Source organism: Phocoena sinus, chromosome X, assembly GCF_008692025.1.
Source record: "Phocoena sinus isolate mPhoSin1 chromosome X, mPhoSin1.pri, whole genome shotgun sequence".
Taxonomy (NCBI): Eukaryota; Metazoa; Chordata; class Mammalia; order Artiodactyla; family Phocoenidae; genus Phocoena; species Phocoena sinus.
Window position 1 is genome coordinate 18684308 of NC_045784.1, and position 27919 is coordinate 18712226.

The 27919-nt window shown below is 40.9% G+C and overlaps 1 protein-coding gene across 1 annotated transcript in view; it reads left to right on the top strand.

The window, feature by feature from the left end:
* PHEX (phosphate regulating endopeptidase homolog X-linked) overlaps positions 1-27919 on the top strand; it is a 198222-nt gene that overhangs the window by 14317 nt on the left and 155986 nt on the right. The window contains 1 exon segment of the mRNA XM_032619721.1: positions 24673-24759. Within this exon segment, the coding sequence (XP_032475612.1) occupies positions 24673-24759 (87 nt within the window).

A 27919-nucleotide genomic window follows, 5' to 3' on the forward strand; every position in this document is an offset into this window, starting at 1 on the left:
TAGATATCTTTCCTTATTATAAATAACACTATAATAATACCTAAGTTTACACATCTTTATGGCCTTATCTAAATGTATCCTTAGGATAAATTCCCAGATATGAAATTGTTGTGTTGAAAGAGTATTCACCGTTTCATTTTTGTTGCATATATCAGAATCACCCTTTAGAAAGTTATTTTTAGGTATTCATATATTTTCTTGCTGTTTTAAATGGTTACTTTTCGCAATCACCCATTTTTTTTGTGTGGTATAAAGTAGGGGTCAACAAACTGTGGCCTGTGGGCCAAATCCAGCCCACTGCCTGTTTTTGTAAGTAAAGTTTTTTTGAAAGACAGCCACATCCATTCATTTATGCATTATCAATGGCTGCTTTTGCACCACAAAGGCAGAGTTGAGTAGTTGCATATAGAGACCATATGACCCATAAAGCCCATATAACCTGCAAAGCCTAAAATATTTACTCTCTGACCTTAATGGAAAAAGTTTGCCAACTCCTGATGCCTGTTGTAAAGCTTTGATATATCTATATTGGATCTAGGTAGAACTATTTTATTAATTGATAGCTATTTGGTGGGTTTTTGGGATTTTTTGATAGGACATCATAAAATTAAGAAATAATTGTAATTTTTGTCTCTCCCTTTCCTTTTACTATATTGACTAGATTCTCAGAATAATGTTGAATTATAGCAATCGTAATGGGTATAATTTTCTTTTTTTTGAAATAAATTTATTTTATTTATTTATTTTTGGCTGCATTGGGTCTTCATTGCTGTGTGCAGGCTTTCTCTAGTTGCAGTGAGCGCGGGGGCTACTCTTTGTTTCGGTGCACGGGCTTCTCATTTCAGTGACTTCTCCTGTTGCGGAGCATGGGCTCTAGGCGCGCAGGCTTCGGTAGCTGTGGCACGTGGGCTCAGTAGTTGTGGCTCGCGGGCTCTAGAGCGCAGGCTCGGTAGTTGTGGCACACGGGCTTAGCTGCTCCACAGCATGTGGGATCTTCCCGGACCAGGGCTCGAACCCATGTCCCCTGCATTGGCAGGCAGACTCTTAACCACTGTGCCACCAGAAAAGCCGGGTATAATTTTCTTATTCCTAACTTGGGTGGTAATGCCTCTAGCATTCCCCCCAATATATTTTTTCTTTTTTTCTAACCTTTTCTATTGTGTTCTGTTATTCCTAGTTTGCAAAAAGGTATTGCTCAGGAAAAATCTCTTCACTGTTTATCAAGAGAGTCACATGGAGTATCTCTTTTAACTTCTCTAGATTTTCTCATGCTAAATTAACCTTATAATCTTGAAATAAATCCTGCTTATGAATGGTTTATTATTTTAAGACATTGCTTAAGAATTGATTAAGCTAGTATTTTGTTATATTTGTGTCTGTATTTATGATTCATATTGGTCCATGGATTTTTGTGTGCTAGGTTTGTTAAATTCTGTTATCAAGATTGTGCTGGCCTTGTGAAACAAAATGGGAGGCTCCCCATATATTTCTACGCTCTGGGAAAGACACAGACAAATAAATCTCAAGTTATTTTGTGACAAGCACCGTAAAGGATGAATTTAAAAATCAGTCATAGGGCTCTTGCTACAAGTGCCAAGAAGGAGAGCAAATGGTGGAGTAGGGTCTCTTTTTAAATTAGTATCATCTTGTTCCAGATGTATGTGCTTGAAATATAAAATATGTTTTCTTTAAACTTTTAAATTTTGAGGTAATTCAGACTTAAAAGTTGAAGGAATAGCACAAAAAACTCCCATATACCCTTTACCCAGATTTCCTGATTGTTATTGTTTTGCTGTACTGTATTGGCTTTATCATACTATTCATTCTCTCCATCTATAAATGTATAGGTTAGAAATATGTAAATGTGTAGATGATACTGATACACAGATTTATAGATACATATCTTTCTGAACTCTGCAAATATGTTGCAGATAATTAGGAATTCTTAAAGTGTATAAATAGAGCTTTTCAAATATCAGAGGTGCTAACAATGTTATTTTTTAAACACCAGACATTTATTTATTTATTTAGCATGCAAGTTGTTTATTTTGAGAAGTGATCCCAGGAAATAGAGGTGGGGGACTGGGAAGAGTGAAAGATGGAAGGGAGGAAAAGTGAGTCCAAGAATTAAACACTAGTCTTTAAATTCTATCTGTATGTCTTTATTCTATATCTATCTATGTATCTGTGTTTCTCTCAGTCTGTCTACTTATCTGTCTAACCATCCAGGTGATGCAAGCTCATTGTAGATCAGCTATAAATGACTAACAAGGAGAAACATACTTCAGATCCCAATACCTGGTGATAACTTTTTAAATGCAAATATACATATAAAATTATATATATATCTCAAAAGGGATCATGTATTCTATTTTTATAATCTGTCATTTTTACTTGACACGTTAACATGTTTTCAGGTCAATAAAAATAGATCTGTACCATCATTTGCCATGACTACTTTGTGTGGATATAGTACAGTTTGTTTCATCAATTCATGTGGTGCCATTTAGGTGGTTTCCAAACTTTTTCCTCATTGTAAGCCACTCAGAGCCTGAGTTTTGATGCCACAGGGTTGGATTTGAATCCTGGTTCCCTTTCATTTCTCCTCTGTGTCACTTTTGGTCAATTACTTAGCTTACCTAGCTCAGCTTTTTTACCTTTCAAATGGAGATGAGAATACCCATTTCATAGGATTTGTGAGGACTAAAGGACATGACCTATATAAATTACCCAGTCTAGTTCCTGGCATGTAGCAGGCCCTCAATTAATATTTGTCCTTTGCTCCTACATTTTGTCTCAAAGATAGTTCTAAGGCTCATGAAGTAGTGTCTGTCAAATGCTTTACATTTTATTCTGGTCTTATCCTCTGTAAATATCATGTGCTTTCAAAAATATTGAATGCGGTCTAGATATTTCTCCTCACCCTTGATAAAAAAGAGAGAACATCCCAAAATAAAACGCAATACGAGCAATCAAAAGAATACCATTTTCTTATGGCTGATAGAGAACACACAGAAATGGCTGTCCAATTTGTGAAATAAAATGGATTTGACAGACCTGGCTGATGAAAAATTGCCCTCTATTGAAGTCAGCAACCTGGCTTCATGAATGTTTTCTTTAAATGGCATATAAGGCTCAGATTTCTACTTGGCAAATAAAATTATTTCTTGTTCTCTCCAAGAATTAGAATCTGTTTTTTTTTAAAAAAGGCTGAATGTAGTCATGTGTTTGAATGTCTTAAAATTTCCCTCCTACAAAACCTCCCAAATTTGTTTTCATGTGGCCATGAGGATGACACAGCATGCACTGCTTATGAAAGAACAGATGAAAATTTTGCAAATGGGCATTTACGAAACACGAGGCAATGAGTGAGATAGAACACTTGTGTCAAACAGAAGACAGATGACTCAGGGTAGGGCCAGCTCATCCCTATTAGGGAATAGCGATCTTTGCCAATAGTTTATAAAGAAATGCAGTATATTATTATATTTAAGCACAGACAGCACCAGCAGAACAATAAGATGAAGTAGGGTCTATGCATTAATGGGCAGAGAAAGATGATCGTGATTCATAGATTGGTTATTTATTTGTAAATACCTGCTGGCTGAGATTTAAATGATTCTCATAATTAAATAACCCCCCTGTAATCTTGTTTTCCCTATTAGTGATCCTTAGCCAAATCGTCTTTTACAGATATTAAAAAGCTGAAAACTTCAGTTCGGCTCCTGTAAAGTCATTTGATAATTAGAAAGTTCAGATCGTTGAAGACATAGTGAATTGTGTCATTTTCCTCATACAGTGAACATGGTATAATGATGTACCAGATTGAGCCTTGACATCATTAAGCTCTTTGAAACAAATGACGTCAGACTAGAAAAAACAAAACAGGGATGTGGTGAGGAGGTGCTAAGGAGCAGCCAGCCACCGTGGTGTGCTTTTTATTCCTGGTGAAAACTCAGCCCCTGTAAGTCTCACTGAATCTGCTATATGGACTGAGTGCGCCCACTCAGAGCAGACTCCTGTTTTTCTGACCACGTGGCCGTACAGGAAGCAGCAAATTGCCAGTTTGTACATGCGCCGTTATCGGTCCCGTGTGCACAGAGGGGTGCTGGGTAAAGATTTGGGCCTGTATCGCAGGCTTCTAGAATGTGAAATGAAATGATCTTACCTGAAGAGTTTTGTTGTTGTTGGTCCCATTTTTCCTAATTGCATACCCCATTTGAGCATGGGTAGGATGGGAGTGTGGGTGCGTGAAATGTGAGGAAGGGGAAAGAAGTCCAATTTTAAAAAGTTTAGTCATTTCCTGTTGGGAGACACTCACTTCAAATACAGAAATGAATTTCTTCCTGAAGTCTCTGTGAAAAATGTGCATTTAGCTTTAGGACAAGACCTCTTTCTAAATAGCTTAAGGAAGTAAAGAGGCCATGAGAACGGCCACCATGTGTAAAAGCTTGTGTTCTGGTAGTTCCGACACGCAACATTTTAGGTTTTCTTCTTGTGTATCCATTTTTACCCCCAGTGCATGTCCTTGTCTTACCTTTTGACTCCTACCTGTTCCAATCTTTTTATTTTATGATCCGATCTTTTCCCCTGTGTCTTTAATGTAGCTTTTAAAACTTCTGTAGTGGTTAATACTAGACATAAGTTGGGTACACTTGATAAGAACCAGATCTTTTCATTACATTCATTCTGAGTTGTATGCTCTTTAATTTGGGGGAAATGTGCCCGCTTCAAGTAGATGGAAATACACAGCATTTTGATTGTATTAGTCTGTGAACACAGGACTATTTTCTGAGCTTTTACTTTTTTCCTGGCCCCAGTTGCTTTTAGTCACAAGTAACAGAAACATCAACTCAGACTGACCTAAACAATAAAGAAGATTTGTTGGCTCGTGTAACCAAAATATCTAGTAATCATGTGGACTTCAGGTAAGGGTTGATCTAGCAGATGAACCATCCCATTAAGGATCACATTTCTTTCTTTGTCTCTACTCTGACATCCACTGTCTCATGCTTTCTAAGTCCGCTTGGTCATAAGATCGTTGCCAAGAGCAATCAGAATTTAGACTTCCTCATTCACATCCAGCAAGAGGTATTGTGTTAAGCATAGGAGGATGCAGAAGTTAATGAGGCTCCCAAGACTACCATGTGGAAATTAAAAATCAGCACATCACAAAATATTTCAATAGGTACTGTAATCAAGACTCTAGAGGGAATTCCCTGGCAGTCCAGTGGTTAGGACTTGGCACTGGGTTCGATCCCTGGTCTGGGAACTAAGATCCCACAAGCCACGAGGTGCAGCCAAAATAAATAAATAAATAAAAGACTCTAGAGCTACACTGTTCAATACTGTAGCCACTAGCCACATGTGGCTTTCAAGCACTTGAAATATGGCTAGCTGGAATTGAGATGTGCTGTAAGTGTAAAATACACACCAAATTTCAGAGACTTCATTTAGAAAACATGTAACATATCTCACTAGTAAATTGATGATTTATTTCATTAATTACCTATGGAAATGATGATATTTTTAAGGTACATTGGGTTAAATAAAATATATTATTAAACATAATCTCACCTGTTTTATTTTAGTTACTCAAATATAGCTACAAGGAAATTAACAATTATGTATTTGGCTCAGATAATATTTCTGTCAGACAATGCTGCTCTAGAGGCCTGAATAGGCCATTAGAAAGGTGAGCTATCTGTGAATAAATTCAAATTTATTTCACTGATAGAGAAGGATCAGAGAACACCTTTATTTAATAATTTTTTTTTTTTTTTTTCGGTACGCGGGCCTCTCACTGTTGTGGCCTCTCCCGTTGCGGAGCACAGGCTCCGGACGCGCAGGCCCAGCAGCCATGGCTCACGGGCCCAGCCGCTCCGCAGCACGTGGAATCTTCCCGGACCGGGGCACGAACCCGTGTCCCCTGCACCGGCAGGCGGACTCTCAACCACTGCGCCACCAGGGAAGCCCCATTTAATAATTTTTTAAGAAATTTATTTATTTTTGGCTGTGTTGGGTCTTCGTTGGTGCGCGCGGGCTTTCTCTAGTTGCGGTGAGCGGGGGTACTCTTCACTGCGGCGCGCAGGCTTCTCGTTGGGGTGGCTTCAGTAGTTGTGGTGCGCGGGCTCTAGAGCGCAGGCTCAGTAGTTGTGGCACACGGGCTCAGTTGCTCCGCAGCATGTGGGATCTTCCTGGACCAGGGCTCGAACCCGTGTCCCCTGCATTGGGAGGCGGATTATTAACTGCTGCGCTACCAGGGAAGCCTGAAAACACCTTTATTAAAAATAGTTCTCTACTCCCATCTCCAGTCCCCCTCTATCCTGTTACCTTATTAGTGTCCTCTGTGGTACTTATAACCATCTGAAATTATCTCATTTGTATACTTGCTTACTTGTTTTTCTCATTATGCTTGCTCCCCTCCCTTCCCCCTTCCCCCCGTGGTAAATTTTCTGAGAGCCACAGTCTTGTCCATTTTGGGCTTCACTGTAACCCAGCACCCAGCATAGTGCCTGGCATATAGTAATTGCTCAGAAAATACTTTTTGAAGAAAAAGATCGTGCCCTCTGTATGTGGCTGGCTGGGGTGGGGTAACTTTGTCTCCTCCTCTTTCTCCCCCCTTCTGAGCCTGGGGCCCTGCATGCTGTCCCAGAAGAGCCGTGAGTTGCAACCAGAGCTTGACCCTGATGGGAGAGGAAGGGTATCGTCAGTTCTTCATTTGTGTTCTAGGTTTCAGGAAGGCAGGACAGGGGAGTGGACAGTGCAGCAGGCTAGAGCCTTTCTTGGGTCTCCAAGACTCCCTGGCGGTGTGATCTTGTGTAAGTTACAACAAGGAAAATAAGAACTCACAGGATGGCGGCCAAGTTTGGGCTCTGAAAAGAAACTGGGACTCTGCCACTTATTGCCTATATGATCATAGGCAAACCACTTCCTTCTGAGTCTCAGTTTCTTTTTTTTTTTTTTTTGGTGGTATGTGGGCCTCTCACTGCCGTGGCCTCTCCCGCTTGCGGAGCACAGGCTCCGGACGCGCAGGCCCAGTGGCCATGGCTCACGGGCCCAGCCGCTCCGCGGCATGTGGGATCCTCCCAGACCGGGGCATGAACCCGTGTCCCCTGCATCGGCAGGCGGACTCTCAACCACTGCGCCACCAGGGAAGCCCTGAGTCTCAGTTTCTTATCTGGCAATACTGTTGGATTAATTCAGTGAGATGCAGCGAAAGTCTTCTAACAGGGTTTGATAAGTGGCATCTGTTATTACTGCTAATTTCATGAGGATTAAATGAACATTTTAAAAGCACTTGGCCCATAGTAGATCCTTAAGAAATGCTAGTTTCCTAATCAAATAAAAAATAGAACTTTAATAGATAAGAAAATTTAACAGTATTATTAAAGTAAAATATTGTGATCTAGTTTTTCCCAAAAGTCTCATCATTCCTGTAAACGAGGCAGCTGGTCCTGAAAGAAGCAAACCTAGGGGTGAAAACAATAGGTTAGGATATTTGTGTATTCCAAACTTTTATTGCCAGATCTTGGTCATGACCTGAAACCCTGGAAGGTCTTGCTAATCTAACTTGTCAGACAAAATACTCATTGGTGTATGTGAGTTTTAAATCTCTCCCGTAGGGAAAGAGAGGAGAGGAAAGGGGAATTGGTGAAAATAAGAAGTGTCATCTTAGGCTGCTCTAGATCTTTTTTAGCTACCACTATTTTTTTTTGTTGTTCTTTATACCAATTTTTCTTCTCTCTTTTCTTTTCCTCATCCCTAGGGGATCTTTAACTTAGACCCATGTCCCCTCAAGAGAGCTGTTGATAGAATTCAGGGACTTGAATAGGAAAAAAAAATGCATCTTTATTTTCACTAACCTTTGATGGAACTTTAGCATTTTCTTTATGACTGTAGGCTACAAACTCTGGTATTATTAGCTGTGACTTTGTTACCAATGGGAATCATCATTTTTTAAAATCTTAATACAGATGTTGCAGGTATCTTGAAATACTATGTACATACATCACCACTTCAAAATCATAGTAGTGGCTAGACTCGATGGTAGATCTTATTTAATGAGTTAATGAAGTAGTGCATATATCATGATGTCAAACAGTAAAACAACTGTTTTGTTAACTGTGCTTTGAAAGAACCGGTTTCCATTGTAAACCTATGTTTCTTATCTTATGTTCTTATAGATAATATTTTGAGAATAGCCCATAGGTTTTAAGAGCCTGCCCAGGGGATGTATGGCACAAAAAAGATTAAGAACCCCTGCCTATGTAAAGATTGCTGGGGCACGCCTCAGGAGGTATAGTTTTATTGCACTTCAGCCTTTCAATGCATCCTAATTCAGGTGTTTTGAGTGGACACAGCTATTACATGGACCCACTGGTCCACTCATACCCAAATATTTGAGCAGTCCACTGTCTAGAATCCCTGGGTAATGAGCACATTACCAACAGTTAATAGGTGTTTATAATGATATTAGATGAAACTGGAGATAGGTGTTTGGAGATTTGTGCCAGTGCCAAGCTTTGAACTGGTTAAGTGCAAGCTTTATGGGATTACCTACGCCACAGAACAAATACAGTTATCGATGAAATTATTGTCTATTACCACATACCTCTTATGAAAGCAGAGAGTTAAAGGTCAGTGCCCAACTAGAGATGATACAGCCTTTGTCATAGTGTAGTTAAAAATATTTATAAACAGTGCAAATGATTGAAAGTAGTAATATACAAAGTAGCGTCTTCATTCATAAGTACATATTATGTGGTGTATGAAAGAGCTCGCTCGTTGTCTTATCTTGAAGACAGGGACTCTTGTTTGAACTTGGAATGGCAGCGGGTGGAGGGGGGCTGTAAATCTGGAGGTGCTGGAGTGAGGTTCCAAGGAGAAGACCGAATCAGTATAACTTGGGTCTGTTGGAAGGAAGGAATGAGCAGTGCTGTTGGTGAGAGATGACAGGAGTGAGATGGCGGATGAAGGATGTCAGAATCCATTTGTGAGATTTTTGACTTGGGGCAAGGAAGCTGAGGTTTCTGAAAGGTGGAGTGACAGCCTGGAAATGCTATGCATGGGACTCTAGACTGAAGAAAAGGAGTGTAAAAACAGATGAGGGGGCTTGTTTGTGGTATAAATATTGCAATACATTATGAAAAGTTTCCTGCTAGTTAGCTTGAATGTTGTAGGAAGATAGAAACATTTTACTTTAGAAGATTGTCAACTAAATTTGGGATCTTTTGACTAAATATAAGGTTTTTGGCATGACTAATGACACAGGATATTTGCATCCTGAGAAAGACATATATATACCTACAGTGACACTTCTCAACCTGCCCACACCCAGGCCCTATTTTGCATGGTTGGTGTGTGTAATGTGTTTTACTTTGTAGTTGTTCAAAAGAGTTGCATATTTTTGAAAAGCCACTTCCTGAAAGAGGATGACTGGGAAGGGAAGAAAAATCCTAGCTGGCTTTGGTGGTAACAATTCGGAGGCGTACCCACGTGAGCTTTGGTGGTAACGATTCCTGAAGCTCCTACAAGTTCCCACATGTTCCTGCTTTTGGTTGCTAGAAGCCGGGATAATAACGGAGCTGAGAATATGGGATTTTTGCAGGAACTTCCAAGGGTCATCCAGATTTCACAGCAGAAGCAGATGATTCAGATTTCCTGGGCCTTGAAACCTGTGTCTTAGAGAAATGGGACAATCACTTACCTTTACTATACTCCTAATTGGTCAGTGGCAAAACTCAGGCACCAGAAAAATTTAAAAGTTGGTTGCACACAAATGCATGGCCAAACCAAGTTGAAAATTTCATTCTCGCATTTCCAAACTGCCTGATGAGATGATTTCAGCTGTGCTCTCATCCTCAATTCTGAGAACTTTTCAACTGCAACTTGAAGGTGTGGATGGGTTGAGCATCTTTACAATGCGGAAAAATCCCCATTTCTCCCCTGATTTACTAATAATGGGGGTATTTCTTCTCATTACTGTGAAGTGAGCCTTTAACAGATCGCCCCCCCCCCCAAATTCGTAAGAGTACATCACACAGAGCAGGCCCTAACATTCTAGGCACTTAATAGAGGTGACCTTATTTAATAATACCCTTGTTACCATTTGTTGAACTCTCTAAACTGAACTCCCAACAAGCCTGTAAGATGGAAGGTTTAGCTACATTTTGGGAATGAGGAAATAGAAGTAGCCGAGCAGTACAATCAATAACCAGCCCAATATCACACAGCTAATAGGCGATAGAGCTAGGATTAGAGTTCAGATTATTTTGACCTAGTAAAACCCCTGAAAACCAGGAAGGTGGTATTATCCCATTTTACAGTTGTGAAAATTGCGGCTTGGAGAGGTTAAGTAATTCATTCATATTCACACAGCTAGTGACCTGTAAAGGCATCTTCCAGAGCAGTGGTGTCCAAAAGAAATGTAATGAGTCACAGATGCAACTCACATGTAATTTTACATTTTCTAATAGCTACATTAAAGTAAAAAGGAAACAGGTGAAATTATGTATTTTATCTAACCCAGCATATCCAAAATACTGTCATTTCATGGAATCAATATAAAAAAACTTATTTGTGAGACATTTTTACGTTTTTTTCTTGCCTACTAAGTCCTTGAAATCCACTACGCATCTTACACTTGCAACATGTGTCCTTTGTGGACCAGTTATATTTCAGGTGCTCAACAGCCCCTTGCGACTAGCCGTTTCTGAATTGGACAGGGCAGTTCTAGACCAGTGCTCCTCAACCCCAGGCGCACACTGAAATCACAGGGGAGCTTGAAAGACGCAGATGCCTGGGTCCCATCCTCAGAGGTTTTGATGTAATTGGTCTGGGGTGGTACAGGCTGGCTTCCGGTTTTTTAACCACCCTTCCCCTGCAGGTGGTTCTAACCTGCGGCCAAGTTTGAGAACCTACTCAAGTGTGATGTCCAGTCTAACTAACCAAGTAGAGAACTGTAGCCACTGTCTACTGGAGAAGGTTCTGTGAGTTTCCTGAAATGAGAACCATTGAAAATAACCACTCTGGCAGTATGCTTTGCTAGTGCACATTAAAGACTGTTGGGCAATGCCCTAATTTATTAATTTCTCGCAATTTATATTTCCCAACATTTTGACCAAGTCCTGGAATAATGTAAGGAAAGAGATTTCTTTTTTCCCCCTTGACTACACACTGCTCTGGATACACACCAGTGCGAGTAAATTAAGACATAAAAATTCAGTTATTTTAATTGAGGTCAAAGGTGTGCGTGTCAGTCTGGAATCTCTGAGCTGTGGAGAAGAGGAAGTTGGGGTTTGAAAGCTGCAGGTCGTTGCCAGAATGAAACGTGTCTAGTGGGGACCGTGTGGGAAGTGCTGGGTGAGGAAAGGCAGTTGTGGCTCCGGCTGAGGTCTGAAGGCTGCATAGCCCACGCTGTGGCAGGACGCCCAAGAAGCTGCCCTTGCCAGAGGTCTCACGCCTGCCTCCCCGCTCAGCCAGACTTGTATTCTTGCCCCTGAGACCTGGATGTGAGACTCAGCATTCAGGAACTAAAATGTCTCATCTCACCGGAGGTTCAGTTGTCCTTAAAATGCTTTTGCAGTCATTTGGAATAATTTTTCTCTCGCCTTCTTTTATTTAAATTGAAACACAGCTTGAATATTCTGGACACATTTATTATTATTTCCCAGGAGGAAAAATACTGGGTCTTCTGTGGTGGTGATGCTATTGCAGTTTTGTTGGTTATATTTATTTGACTTAAAATTAAGCAGGAGAACACACAAACACTGCTGTCTTTCATAGCCTCAACTAAATTAATACCATATTTCAATGAATCAAAAAGACTGTCAACTGCAAGGTGCACCACTATTTCATGTATGCTAAGTAAGACTAAGCTATTACACAGTGGTTTCTTAGCACTTGGGATTTTTATTTTATGTTCATTGAAAGTTTTTTACACTTAGACATTAATTTTTATCACGTTAGTCTTTTGCATTAATTAAAAAGGAAAACGCAAGCAGAAGAGATGGGTTAAGGTGTTTCTAAAACTTCCTCACAGTATTTTTGATTTCAAACCATCAGTACATCTATTTTCTCACAAAACACTGTCCTCTTTCCATCAATAACAGCAGTGATTCAGCATTTCTTTAAAATGTGTTCCCAGTCATCTCAGGGATTTTCCTCCAAGACTGCCTTTTTGGATATACAGTAAGTTTTCATTTCATAGCCAAACTGTAGTGAAATCTTTCTGAAGATGAGTTAAGCGATAATTTCCTAGCCCGGCAACCAGCTCATTTGAAGTGCTGACAATAAGAACTGCTAGATCAAGGTCACACATGGGCAGGCGATGGCATCTACATCGTGACTGTACCTGGCTGACAGCTTTAAGATGAATTCCAATTTCAGAGATGTTAAGATGAAAAAAAAAAAACGTGCTTCTTAGATTTCATGAAACATGGTATGTAAATTGTATTCCTAATAATCCAGATTCCCCAGCTGCTTGTCACATCCACCTTGTTTATGTACTTCTGAACAATTTCAATGAGATTTGCCTGCTGTTCCCTCCTCAGCACACCTAGGCTTTCATGTACAATGGTGTGTAAGCCAAACTCTCCCACTTCCTTCTACTCTACTTTGCAGCTGGAGTACAAAGTACAAAACTGTACTTTGATACCCTTCTTCTCAACCTTGAATGTGTACATGGATCACCTGGGAATCTTGTTAAAATGCAGATTCTGTTTCAGTAGGTCTGAGAAGGGACATGAGAGTCTGCATTTCTGGCAAGTTCTTAGGTGATGCCCACATTGCTGTTCCAGGGACCACATGTTGAGCAGCCAGGCTTTGCTACATCTAAGAACATGGTATGTCATTAAAGAAATTCAGCACCTCTCCAGGGTGCATGGGTGGTTTGTTTTTCCTTCATTTATATTATTATTTTGTTAAAAACCTGTATAATGCAAATGTCATTGTATTGGATAAGAACGAAGATTTCTTAGGATGAAAAGAAAACAGAAATTTTATATGTCCTCTCTTACGGTACAGGGAGAGGTATTTCTTCCCCTTAATTTGTTTTCTGAAAGATTTGTTCATTTGGTTTTCCCTTGCCTTTCTCCTCAAAAAACTTGGGCAACTTGAATTTATTAGGAAATCTGCATGTAATTGCAGATTAATAACCTACCCATTAATACCACATTAGTTCATTGTGATTAATAGCATCTGTGTGAATACTTAATGATTAGTAATGACGGACTATTTGCTTTAAAGTGTCAAGAGAACATTCCATGTAAAAAGGCACTACCCATAACGGGAAAATTAACTATAGGCTGGTTGGATAATGACTTGTCACAAACAAGATATGTTTGTTTGGAAAGCCTCATCAGTGTTGATATTTGCACAGTGAGAGATAATTTGTAAAACATGCATGGACCTTTTAATTTATAAAATGAGAGGGGAATTTTATTTTCAACAACAGTTAAGATAGGTACGGGAGCTTATATTTATGAGAGAGAAACACACACTCACAAATATGTGCTAGTACACTCACAAGTTTGCTGTGTCACTAACCAGACTTCCTGTAGTGACCTTTTAGATTGAGTTCCAAATTGAACTGCTTCTCCTACCTGCTGTCTATTCTGAATTCATAAATTCACTTCCCCAAGGCCCAAGCGTTTCTTGTTACTAATTTTATTCCTTTAGCAAATCATTTGTTTTCTCTATGGTTCCTCATTCTAATTCTGTGATGTTGCCATCATTGTTTATTTCTGTCTTTGCCCTACATCTGAGGAAGCGAAGGTCAGGAAAATTATGTGAGTTGCCCAAACCAATCCAGCCATATAATTTGTCCAGATTATGGGTCTAGCATTTCAAATGTCTCCAAATTTAACCCAGGCGGAAAGAACTGCATGAGCAGAGGCTCTGTCCAGCTGGTGCCTTTGAGGAAACCCAAGAAGCCCAGTGTGATTGGAGCTCAGAGTTGGAAGGGAATGGGTACACAAGACAAAACTGAAGAGAGAGGAGGGACCAGAGCACATAGGCCTTGTAGGCTGTTTAAAGATTTTAGCTTCTGTCCTCGGGCAGTGGGAAACCATTTGTAAATGTCATGTCAGGGGGTGCCGATGAGCGATGCATTTTGCCAGAGCGTGCTGGCTGCGTGGCTCGGAGGAGGAAGTTGATGTACGGAGATCAGTTCTGAAGGCCCCAGCATGCTGTTCTGTTTTCTAGCTTGGGATCCAGATGAAGGTAGAGTTTGTCTTCTTTGTTACAGAAAACCTCAAGCATTATTGGGTATCCTTTTCTCTCCTTTCTTCTCCCTTCAGCATGAAGGGTCATTGTGTCTTCTCTGTAGCCCCCCTTTTTTTTTGAAACGCTCCCAGACACCTGGAAGAATCAGCTAGGGGAGCTTCAGCCACAGCCAGTGGGTGCGGAAGTTAACTTCTGTCCCACCAGCCCTCTTGCCCTTTTGGGTTCTCTGCTTGCGCCAAGGATGCTATTGCTTCCTTTTTTTTTTTTTTTGCAGGAGAGGATTCTGGACAGAGAAAGAAAAGAGAGCCCAGCTCTGAACCCCTCACTGTCCTAAACCCAGTTTTAGAGGGGCAGCTGCCCTTGACCACACACTGTGGTTTGAATAGCCAAGAATAGAACCTCTGCTGCTCTCACCTCCTCATGGAAGGTGGGAGTGAAAACAGGGGTTAGTTGGGGAAGTGGCTTTTTAAACCTATGTTTACAGTGTTTTGATGCCGCTGTCATAGATGAGAGAGGAATCGTGAAGTCTGGAGCTCAGATTTTTTAGGATTTCAGCGATGCAATATTTATCCCACTCTTCCTCTCTGTAGGGTGTGGTATAAGCAGGAGTTGAAAATAGCTATCCTGTGTTGTTTTTTTCATTTGGAAGTCTTTCTGGCATAGTGCTGATTATTTTTCTTTTCTTAAACCAGTGAATTGACTCTCACCTCAAACACATATTGCATTTCATCTTTAAGAAAGGAACTTTTCAAAGCCGGGTTTTTCAGAACTGAGGACTAAGACCTAAATGGGCCAGTGCAAGGAGAGTGTTTCCAGGACAAAACAAAGTAACGTTCTCCTTGAAAAATGTTGATGTTGAATTAAAATGGAGCTACAGAGTGAGGAAACCAGCAAAGAAAGGGTAAAGCTTCTGATCTGACATTGGGTCAGGTGGGGAATGGGAGAGGAGGAAATCTGGGCTGGTGATGTCCTGGGGTCACAGGCATCAAGAAGGACTGCTGATAACTGTCAACTGTACCTTAGTAAAGCTTTGGGGGAAGGAGGGCTGGTGAGTGCTGTTGGTTGAAAGTAGTGGTTCTCAAAGTACTTTTCTCCACCTGCAGTATCAGCATTAACTGGGAATTTGTTTGAAATGCAAACTCCTGGCCCCTACCCCAGAGCTATTGAATCAGACACTCTGGCAGAAGGACCCAACACTGTGTTTTAACAAGCCCCTCTGACAAACCTACAGCCAACATAATACTCAATGGTGAAAAGCTGAAAGCCTTCTCGCTAAAATCTGGAACGAGACAAGAACGCCTACTCTTATCACTTCTATTCAACATAGTATTGGAAGTCCTAGCTACAGCAATCAGAGAAGAAAAAGGAATAAAAGGTATCCACATTGGAAGAGAAGGGGTGAAATTGTCAACATATGCAGATGATATGATATTATATATAGAAAACCCTAAAGAGTCCACACAAAAACTCCAAAACTGGGGCTTCCCTGGTGGCGCAGTGGTTGAGAGCCCGCCTGCCGATGCAGGGGACACGGGTTCGTGCCCCGGTCCGGGAAGATCCCACATGCCGCGGAGCGCCTAGGCCCACGAGCTATGGCCGCTGAGCCTGCGCGTCCGGAGCCTGTGCCCCGCAACGGGAGAGGCCCCAACAGTGAGAGGCCCGCATACCGCAAAAAAAAAAAAAAAAAACTCCAAAACTGATAAATGAATTCAGCAATCTTGTAGAAGGATACAAGATTGACATTTGTTACATTTCTGTTACATTTCTTTTTTTTTTTTTTTTTGCCGTATGCGGGCCTCTCACTGTTGTGGCCTCTCCCGTTGCGGGGCACAGGCTCCGGACGCGCAGGCTCAGCGGCCATAGCTCGTGGGCCTAGCCGCTCCGCGGCATGTGGGATCTTCTCGGACTGGGGCACGAACCTGTGTCCCCCGCATCGGCAGGCGGGCTCTCAACCACTGCGCCACCAGGGAAGCCCCCTGTTACATTTCTTTACACTAACATTGAAATATCAGAAAGGGAAAGTTAAAAAAAAATCCCTTTTAAAATCGCATAAAAAATACTTAGGAATAAACCTGATCAAGGAGGTGAAATACTTATGCTGAGGACTATAAAACATTGATAAAGGAAATTAAAGATGGTTCAAAGAAATGGAAAGCTATCCCATGCTCTTGGGTTGGAATAATTAATATTATTAAAATGGCCACACTACTCAAAGCAATCTACACATTTAATGTGATCCCTATCAAATTACCCATGACGTTTTTCACAGAACTAGAACAAATAATCCTAAAATGTATATGGAACCATAAAAGACCCAGATTTGCCAAAGCAATCCTGAGGAAAAAGAACAAAGTTAGAGGCATAACCCTTCCAGACTTCAAACAATACTACAAAGCTACAGTAATTAAAACAGCGTGGTATTGGCACAAAAACAGACATATGGATCAATGGAACAGAATAGAGAGCCCAGAAATAAACCCATACATCTACAGTCAATCTTTGACAAAGGAGGCAAGAATATACAATGGAGAAAAGACAGTCTCTTCAGCAAGTGCAGTTGGGAAAGCTGGAAAGGTGAAGTTAGAACACACCCTCTCACCATACACAAAAGTAAATTCAAAATGGCTTAAAGACTTACATATAAGGCATGACACCATAGAACTCCTAGAAGAGAATATAGGCAGAACATTCTCTGACATAAACGTACCAATGTTTCTTAGGTCAGTCTCCCAAGGCAATAGAAGTAAAAACAAAAGTAAACAAATGGGACCTAATCAAACTTATAAGCTTTTGCACAGCAAAGGAAACCATAAACAAAACAAAAAGACAACCTACTAGGAGAAAATATTTGCAAATGATGTGACCGACAAGGGCTTAATTTCCAAAGTATACAAACAGCTCATACAACTCAATAACAAAAAGAACCCGAATCAGAAAAATGGGCAGAAGACCTAAATAGACATTTCTCCAAAGAAGACATACACATGGCCAACAGGCACATGAAAAGATGCTCAGCATCACTAATTATTAGAGAAATGCAAGTCAAAACTATAATGAGGTACCACCTCACACCAGTCAGAATGGCCATCATCAAAAAGCCTACAAATAACAAATGCTGGAGTTGTTGTGGAGGAAAGGGAACCCTCCTACGCTGTTGATGGGAATGTAAATTGGTGCAGGCACTATGGAGAACAGTGTGGAGACTCCTTCAAAAACTAAAATAGAGTTGCCATATGATCCAGCAATCCCACTCCTGGGCATATATCTGGAGAAAAGTCTAATTTGAAAAAGGTACATGCACCCAAAGTTCTTAGCACTATTTACAATAGCCAAGACATGGAAACAACTTAAACTATTTACAATAGCCAAGACATGGAAACAACTTAAATGTCCATCGACAGATGAGTGAATAACGAAGATGTGGTATATATACACAATGGAATACTACTCAGCCATAAAAAAGAATGAAATAATGCCATTTGCAGCAACATGGATGGACCTAGAGGTCATACCAAGTGAAGTAAGTCAGAAAGATAAAGAGAAATACCATATAATATCACTTATATGTGGAATCTAAAATATGACACAAATGAACTTATTTATGAAACAGAAACAGACTCACAGACCTAGAAAACAAACTTATGGTTACCAGAGGGGAAAGGGGTGGGGGGGCAGGGATAAATTAGTTTAGGATTAGCAGAAACAAACTACCATATATAAAATAGATAAACAACTAGGTCCAAATGTATAGCACAGGGAACTATATTCAATATCCTGTAATAAGCCATAATGGAAAAGAATATGAAAGAGAATATATATGTGAATAACTGAATCACTTTGCTGTACACCAGAAACTAACAGAACATTGTAAATCAACTATACCTCAATTAAAACAAAAGCGAAAACAAGCCCCTCTGATGATACTGATGCATGCTCAAGTTTGGAAACCACTGGTTTGACTAGGACATAATGTGAAGTGAAGCTTTCGGGACCAGCTAATTTTGTTTTGATCTAACCTCACCAGGCCTCCTACCTATGACTAGGAGCATCAGGAGTGTGTGTCACTGGTCACAAATATGGTTACGGGGCAAAGGGGGTAAATGGCTCAGCACAGGGTCACTCCACCACTGCAAAAACAAGTCTTGATATAACCGGAGAAGGCATTTCTTCCAGTTATGGTGGAGAGCTCTGTCAAGAAAGTCCATGAGGACTGCCTGTGGTTTAGCCACCTGGGGGCTTTGTTCTCACATAGGAAAGTGACTTGCAGAATTTTACTGGGTACCTGACGGTCAGATGAGCAGGAGTCAGGGACCTGGGTCCAAATCCAAGCTCTAACTTTTACTAGCTGAGTTTCCTTGGACAAGTTATGACAGTTCTTGCCTGTAGACTGGGGTTAATGATACATGCTGCTTAGGGTTGGTGGGGGATTAATTGAGGTCATGTACAATATACCTGGCACAGAACAGGTGCTTAATAAATGAACGCTGTCACCAGGGTCCTTGGATGTCTCAGGACTGCTCAGGAAGGACCACTGTGGGGGGTATGTAACCATCATGGCCTTTTCTTGTAATGTTAAGATGGTAGAAATAGGCAGGAAAAATGTAATTAAGATTTGCACTATAGGAAAAAGAAAACTGAAGATGAATTTTAATGACTCTAAGTTCAGCACAGGCCTTACATTGAATTATCTGCTAAGATTCAAATTATCTAAATAGGAAAGCTATTTTTATGAGTTAAAATATTATATTGGCAGATTCATTGTAATGCTATGCTATCAGAGTGATGTTAAAATTTAAATTATTTTGAAGTGTGACTCTGGTAAGTGTAATCCTTAAAAATTCACTTATAAGCGCACATAATAAAAGAGTTAGCTTCTGTGAGACTTTTGTAGTGTCTGGCAGTTGTATAAAATTGATTTCATTATGGACAAAGAGGTCTTTTGTGTTAAAAGGGGAATATTTTTATGTTATTTGGTAACCCATGATTTAGATTGATGAGTTCGAGGTTTTTCATGCCCCTAAAATAATCTCTGCCCCTTTTTCTTAAGCTAATGCCAACCAACAATGATCATTTATGAGATGATCATAAAAAATGAACAGAGAAAAGCATTCTGACAGCTTCTCTACCTATGTTTGGGTGGGAGTTTTCCAGAAGAATGGGAAATATCAGCTCTCATTGTCTTTTCAGTGTGTCAGACAGACTCAGTTAATCCCATGCTTGACCGGCTATGGGGCTGAGGAACTGCAAAGTCGAGTGTCACACAATTCGTGTGAAAACATGAGGGTTATGGGATCCACAGACCATGACTTAGTTAACTTGAATTTTATTTTTTAATGAGAATAACAATGAGCTTTGCAAGCTGATTTAGAGTCTCCACATCTAACTGCATTAGAACTTAATACCCATGAAGTGTAAGTTAGAAAAATGAAAATTTTCAGTACGGTAAATAAACTGAGGAGGCTGGAAACCAGATTGAAGCCTGTAGCCTGGAAAATCAACAGAGACTAAAAATAGTAAGATTAGAGGCAACATTCAAACATGGACCAGCCAAAGGTGGCTTTTAAGTACCACCAAAGGAGAAACCAGGCCATCATATGATAGGTTTAAAAAAATATGTGTCTAGAGAACATTCTGTTTCTTATGTAGGTGTGGAAGGGCACACCTTCCCTTAAAATGTAGATTTGGTTTTCCAAAGTTTTGATTTCTCATGTTCTCTCTCTCTCTCGCTGGAATTAAGAGGACACTCCCACTGATTTCTAAAGGAAATGCTGGCATAATCTACATGAAATTGAGCATTCACCTTGATGACATTTGACTGAAGGCTTTATTTTTTTTTTTTTTTTTGCGGTACGTGGGCCTCTCACTGTTGTGGCCTCTCCCGTTGCGGAGCACAAGCTCCGGACGCGCAGGCTCAGCGGCCATGGCTCACGGGCCCAGCCGCTCCGCGCCATGTGGGATCTTCCCGGACCGGGGCACGAACCTGTGTCCCCTGCATCGGTAGGCGGACTCTCAACCACTGCGCCACCAGGGAAGCCCTGACTGAAGGCTTTAGAATGCAGTTGCTGCTTTCTAAATATTAAGCAAATCAGGCACACAGCTCCAGCGAGCTCTTAGCAAGTAGCCAGAGGATCCCCTTTAGAACAGGCACATAAAAGGATTACAGGGTCCGGAGAAAGAACACAGAGGAGCGTGTTTTGAAATAATCCTTATGCTCTGGGACCATCTTGTTTAAATGGCGTCACCTTAACACCGAGGTTCTTGGTAGGTGTTTGCTCACAGGCCTAAAACTTTGTGCGTGTGGAGTTTTGAAAACAGTGTTAGTTGGGAAAGTCCTAAATATTGCAAAATCTCCAGATGACTGGCCTGAGCTGTATGTGACTGTCGTGAGCTCTTGACTTACCAGGGGACTGCCAAGTCCTTAGGAGTATCGTTTTTCTTTGTTTGGAATTCCCTCTTCTTATTCCAGAGCTCTCAATAAAGGCCCTGTCTGAGCAGGAGAATGTGGACGGAGTAGAGTTGATAGTCCTGTCTGGCTTCTGCGGTTAAAGGAGGTTGAATGCCAGTAAGTACCCCCCCACCCCCACCCCCGCCATAGAAGAGCGGGGAAGTGGAAGGTCAACCTGAGACCACTGGTGAAACGAGACTTACGTAGCTTAAAAAACGGTATTCACAAAAACAGATGAAATCTTGGATCTCATTGTATGATATGCAGACTGCAATGTGAGAAAAGGAGATAATGGATGTTAGTATAATTAGGACATTGCTGATTATAAAAAGAAATAACAAAATAAGTCCAGTTTCTCACATTTCCTTTTCATTTGGGCGAAAAACTCTCTCAGACTTTCCTTGACAGAAATTCAACTCGGCAAACATTGAATACCACCCATGCTAAGCGCTAAGCCCTGGGTGTTCAAAGGTGAATGTGACTCAGTCCCTGACCCAGAGAGCACTTAATCTAATGGAGAATAGCCATTGTTAATGCCTATTTTATGCACTAAAAGTAATTTTTTGTGGTAATATTTGAGGCCCAATGACCAAAAATACCTTCTTTATTAAAATTCTCACACGATTCGTCCCCTGTGAGGCCAAGCCTGTGTTACAAAGGCATGGGCAAAACCCAATTTCTATGTGGACTGTAGATCCAAATGTGAAACAGTAAATATTCTAGAGGAGAACATTAGACACTATCTTCATGACCTCAGGGTAGGCAAAGATTTCTTAAATAGCACACAAAATATGCTTACCAAAGATGGAAAAAGTGATCACATTACACTACATTAAAACAATTTCAGTTCATTACATGATACCATTAAGGAAATGAAGTCTGGGGAATGGAAGAAGTATTGCAAATGCAGTGCAAATACTCAACAAAGGATTTGTGTGTAGAATATATAAAGAGCTTCTATAAATTAATAAGAAAAAAGATTACCAATAGAAATGTGGGAAATAGAGTTGAGTAAGCACTTCACAAAAGAGGATGCTGGTTGTCTTGATTGGAGATAGTGACTGGAAGGGAGCACGAGGGGCTCCAGGGGTTCTGGTCATAATGTTGGTTATGTGGGTGTGTTTACTCTGTGAAAATCCTTCAAATTATGATTGGTGCACTTTTCTGTAGGTAGGTTATAATTTCATTGAGAAAGTGTACATAAAGAAAAGGCCTTGTTGTCTAGGATGATGAATGCAGCAAAGTATTTTCAGACGTTATCTCTTGTTGGAGCGTTGCCTCTACTATGGAAGCAGAGGAAATGTTGAGAGCATGGGCTTTTGCTTGGTTGTTAGGGCAGGTCCAGTTTGTGCAAGAGTCCTGCACAAGGAGTGCCAATGTCTTGGGTTAGCAGAAGGCCTTTTGGCTACCAATATCCTGAGAAGGGAGGAGGAGAAAACATTTATGGAGAAAGCACTAGAAACAAGCTTGATTACTTTACAGTTTCGTTTAGAGCTAACTCAGCCTGGAAGCCTGTTTAAGCCACCATTGATTGATCACTTACCACGTATTGCGGCACTGAGATAGGGACTTTCTGTGCTTTAAAATATTTGATCCTCACCACAACCCTGGAAGGTAGGTGCTATTATTTGTCCAGATTTACAAATGAAGAAACTGGGGCTTAGGGAGAGTAAGTAACTTGCTTAAGTTCCAGCTAGAAAGTAGCAGCAAGCTGCAACTGGAACCCACATCTTTGTGATTGAAAGCTCACCCCCTTGACTCTGTCTATTATTTTGCCTTTTTGGGGGGCAAAACCAATTTTATCTGAGCATAGTGAGAAGAAAAAATAATTACCCTGTATGCACACACACATATATCAAATTTTGATGAGCATAGGCACTTTGAAACTGATTTTAAAGTCTGAGGTTTGTTGTACTATAGGTTATGAACTGGAGTTTTCCTTCTCTGTTGTAACATGGTTAGGAACACCTGGATGGGGGTGAGAGGAGACTGAGAAATCTTCCAAGAAACAATGCAGATTATCATGGGAATACACTTATATGGGTGACCCACGAGCCCTTCTCAGTGCTTTAGGGACAGTGTAATAACCTGAGTAATTGCCTTTGATAGGCTTTGTTTTCTGCTCATTAATGACTCTCCAGGTTAGATTTTATACTTCTTACCACTAGTTGAAATACAGAGATACATAAAATGGATGCAGCCAACTGATTGTCACAACATTGTCTGCATATCAACGTTCTCCTGCCTGCTTGGGTTTGAAGAGAAGGAGAGGAGAAGGGAAAGGGTATGATAAGGAACCTGTGTTAGCTGAATTTGTTTCAAAAGTCAAATTCTGGTACAGAAGCCAGAATTTTGACACATAAAAATTATTGATATTTGTGCACCGTTAGGGTTTGGGGATTGCCCTACTTAGCATATACATGTCCTCTTTTCCCCTTCTCGTGATACATAGAGCGCCTTGGGTACACACTCAGGTACATATTTAATATTTTGAGTTCTTTTGTTCCATGGCTTATTTTTGTTCCCCAGGGTGTTCATGTTTGCAGCCTGTGGAGTGTTTATAGCATCACAATAACAGTGCATCCCCAAATGAAATTTGGATTACTTACTTTCAAATGTGTCTCCCCAGCAGTCCAATGACTGTGGTAGCAATATGGTGGAAAGGCACATTATCTGATTTGAATAGAAATATATGTGGGTATGATTTTAGAGATTCTGTTTATTAAAAAAAGCAATCATCCTTTATCCTTGGGGCTAGTTATCCCAGTTTTATTGCTGTGGTAATACACAAGAAAGAAACAAGTTGAAATAATTGAAAATGCCCACATCGAGCTCAACTTATTTAGTTTATCTTAGTTATATGTACTTGTTTGATGTACAGATGCTTATAGAAAACTGGACAGAAGCTCTGGGTTCCTTTTTTTTGAAATGTAGAACTTGTAGTTTAGAAGTAGATTCTGCTTTAGGGAATATGTAATTATTTACTAATTTGATTAGCACTGTACATTGTATGTTGAAGCTATTCAAAGTACTGTAGGAGCATCTGTTGTACCATCATTTGGAGGCTGCTAGGTTGTTTCAGAAATAAATACCAAATTCCTTGACAACTGCAGTTTGACATAGCTCGTTGTAGGCAGTGCCGTGGTGCTGTGTGGGAATTCTTTGTCTTGGCTTCATGTCGGTAAATTGATATTCTCAGGTGCATCCAAGGTGTTATTTTGTGGGGAGGGTAGTTTTTATTGAGTCTTGGCTTTCCTAGTTCCTTATTTAATAAAATAGTGACAGCTGTCATTTTCTACCTTCAAACAATAGCATCAGTGATTTTATAAACAGAAAATCATTTTCCAGGTGGGCTTGTGCCCATGCTGGCAGCCATTTTATATACATGGCCTCATTTTAAATGGCCAGGACTTTGAATGTGTAAATGGGCAACTTTTCAGGCAATTTGGGTAGGCTTTACATTCTTGCTTCTCCATTTCCTGTCTAAACAACGTCTTCCGTGTCCACGGCATGTTTATGCAGCATTGAATAAAACTCCTAATGGGAAATTTCTTACAGATGACCTCCCTGAGCGGCTGGGCTGTGAAGAAGTCTTAAGAAACCCGACCCTGATGAAATTGCCTCCGTTGAGAATATTACTCAGTGCAGAAACGAGGAATAGAATTCGGTTATTTTTGGTTCTTGAAAAAATGAATTCTGGGTTTTTTTGTGTGTAGGTGGCAGAAAACATTAACCCTGGCAGAAGGTCCAGTCTCAGTTGGAAATTGAACTTTTGGTTTCTTTGAATTAGGAGAACCTTGGAGAAGAGGATGTTAAAAATATTTGTTATTTGAACCTCAAGCAACTTGGAATCGGTTCTGCTGTCTTTTATAGACATATCTTTTCCAGGGTTGTCTGTCTCTACATTTAATTTTCTGGAGGCTGGGACTGATTATCAAATGACCTCCAACTCAGCATCACCTGTGGCTGGATACTAATGAATCCTTTTTTAACCTTCCTAGCACTTTTGGAGAAATCAATCAGTAGAAGGCGGGACACCGAAGCCATACAGAAAGCCAAAATCCTTTATTCATCTTGCATGAATGAGAGTGAGTAATAAAGAAAATAAATAAAATAATTTACCACCCTTATTTTTCAGAGTTCTATTAATGCTTAAAGATATTGTTTAAGGAAAAAGAGAGCTACTAAGAATTCTACTAATATTTAAAGGTGTTGCTTAAAGAAGAGCTATTTTCCAAGACTGGATTTTGACTACCCCTGCCTTTAAAAAAAAAGTTAATTAATTAATTAAATTTTGGCTGCGTTGGGTCTTCGTGGCTGCGCCGGCTTTCTCTAGTTGCGTGAGCCGGGGCTACTCTTCGTTGCGGTGCACGGGCTTCTCATTGCGGTGGCTTCGCTTGTTGCGCAGCACGGGCTCTAGGCACACAGGCTTCAGCAGCTGTGGCTCGTGGGCTCTAGAGCACAGGCTCAGTAGTTGTGGCGCATGGACTTAGTTGCTCTGTGGCATGTGGGATCTTCCCGGACCAGGGCTGGAACCCGTGTCCCCTGCATTGGCAGGCAGATTCTTTTTTTTTTTTTTTTTTTTTTTTTTGCAGTACACGGGCCTCTCACTTTGCAGAGCACAGGCTCCAGACGCGCAGGCTTAGCGTCCATGGCTCACGGGCCCAGCCGCTCCGTGGCATGTAGGATCTTCCCAGACCGGGGCACGAACCCGTGTCCCCTGCATCGGCAGGCGGACTCTCAACCACTGCGCCACCAGGGAAGCCCGGCAGGCAGATTCTTAACCACTGCACCACCAGAGAAGTCCCTGACTACTCCTGTCTTTCTTTTTTTTTGGAATTTTATTTTATTTTTAATACAGCAGGTTCTTATTAGTTATCTATTTTATACATATTAGTATAATATGGGATGGTGGGATGAATTGGGAGATTGGGATTGACATATATATGTATAAAATAGATAACTACTTTACTCTGTATGATAGTCTCTAGGTCCATCCATGTCTCTACAAATGACCCAATTTCGTTCCTTTTTATGGCTGAGTAATGTTCCATTGTATATGTGTACCACATCCTCTTTAACCATTTGTCTGTCAACGGGCATTTAGGTTGCTTCCATGACCTGGCTATTGTAAATAGTGCTGCAACGAACATTGGGGTTCGTTGAATTATGGTTTTCTCAGGGTATGTGCCCAGTAGTGGGATTGCTGGGTCATATGGTAATTCTGTTTTTAGTTTTTTAAGGAACCTCCATACTGTTCTCCATAATGGCTCTATCAATTTACATTCCTACCAACAGTGCAAGAGGGTTCTGTTTTCTCCACACCCTCTCCAGCATTTGTTGTTTGTAGATTTTCTGATGATGGCCATTCTAACTGGTGTGAGGTCATACCTCATTATAGTTTTGATTTGCATTTCTCTAATAATGAGTGATGTTGAGCAGCTTTTCATGTGCTTCTTGGCCATCTGTATGTCTTCTTTGGAGAGATGTCTATTTAGGTCTTCCGCCTAGTTTTTGATTGTGTTGTTTGTTTTTTTTAATATTGAGCTGCATGAGCTGTTGATATATTTTGGAGATTAATCCTTTGTCCATTGATTCATTTGCAAATTTTTTCTCCCATTCTGAGGGTTGTCTTTTTGTCTTGTTTATAGTTTCTTTTGCTGTGCAAAAGTTTTTAAGTTTCATTAGGTCCCATTTGTTTATTTTTGGTTTTATTTCCATTATTCTAGGAGGTGGGTCAAAAAAGATCTTGCTGGGGCTTCCCTGGTGGCGCAGTGGTTGAGAGTCCACCTGCCGATGCAAGGGACACGGGTTTGTGCCCCGGTCCGGGAGGATCCCACATGCCGTGGAGTGGCTAGGCCTGTGAGCCATGGCCGCTGGGCCTGCGCATCTGGAGCCTGTGCTCCACAACAGGAGAGGCCACAACAGTGAGAGGCCCGTGTACCGCAAAAAAAAGATCGTGCTGTGATTTATGTCAAAGAGTGTTCTTCCTATGTTTTCCCCTAAGAGTTTTATAGTGTCCGGTCTTACATTTAGGTCTGAAATCCATTTTGAGTTTATTTTTGTGTATGGTGTTAGGGATTGTTCTAATTTCATTCTTTTACATGTAGCTGTCCAGTTTTCCCAGCACCAGTTATTGAAGAGACTCTCTTTTCTCCATTGTATGTCCTTGCCTCCTTTGTCATAGATTAGTTGACCATAGGTGTGTGGGTTTATCTCTGGGCTTTCTATCCTCTTCCATTGATCTATATTTCTGTTTTTGTTCCAGTACCATATTTTCTTGATTGACCTCTGTCTTAATGTTTTGTTGCTAGCTTGATGGAGAAACTAAGAAAATTTTATTTCAGTGGTTGGCTTGGATTCTTCAGGTATCAGTTACTCCATGGGAAACTTGGGTGGGGTCAGAAGGGCAAACCATATTGCACGTGGTACAGAAACCAGAATCTGGAGGCTAGGTCTGGTTTGAGAAGGACATAGTAACACTCCTTCTCAAACCAGACCTATGTCCTTTGGAACCTCCTGGGGCCTAGCGTAATCCAGATTCCCAGCCGGGCCAGGCTCCTTCTGCTTCTCCATCAGCCTAACAGCCATCTTTGTTGAGCACTTTAGGCCCCTCTCAGCATCTTGGGTCTGATTGGAGTTAAGAGGGACACCTGAGGGCTTCCCTGGTGGCGCAGTGGTTGAGAATCTGCCTGCTGATGCAGGGGACACGGGTACGAGCCCTGGTCTGGGAAGATCCCACATGCTGCGGAGCAGCTAGGCCCGTGAGCCACAACTACTGAGCCTGCGTGTCTGCAGCCTGTGCTCCTCAATGAGAGAGGCCGCGACAGTGAGAGGCCCCTGCACCGCGATGAAGAGTGGCCCCCACTCGCCGCAACTAGGGAAAGCCCATGCACAGGAACGACGAACCAACACAGCCAAAAATAAATAAATAAATAAAATTAAAAAAAAAAAAAAAAGACACCTGACATTTTACCTGGTACACTTTCTCAAGGCTACTGCAGGAAGAAGCCAGTGCCTCTGAGAAGTGTGTTAATTTGTTTAGGTTTTGAGGTATTATTTGGTGAGCTAGAAGAGGGCGCTGAAAGATGATGAAAGAGTCTGAAGCAGTAATTCATTTTTGTTGGGGAGTGATTAGTTTTATTGAGCAGTTTCCTTTAGTTAGGGTTGTTCCTTAGTTTTGCAGAGTGTTCTCAGCTTAACGTTGCTCATTGGCTTGGGTCAGTATGGTGAGCCCATCTTTTATTG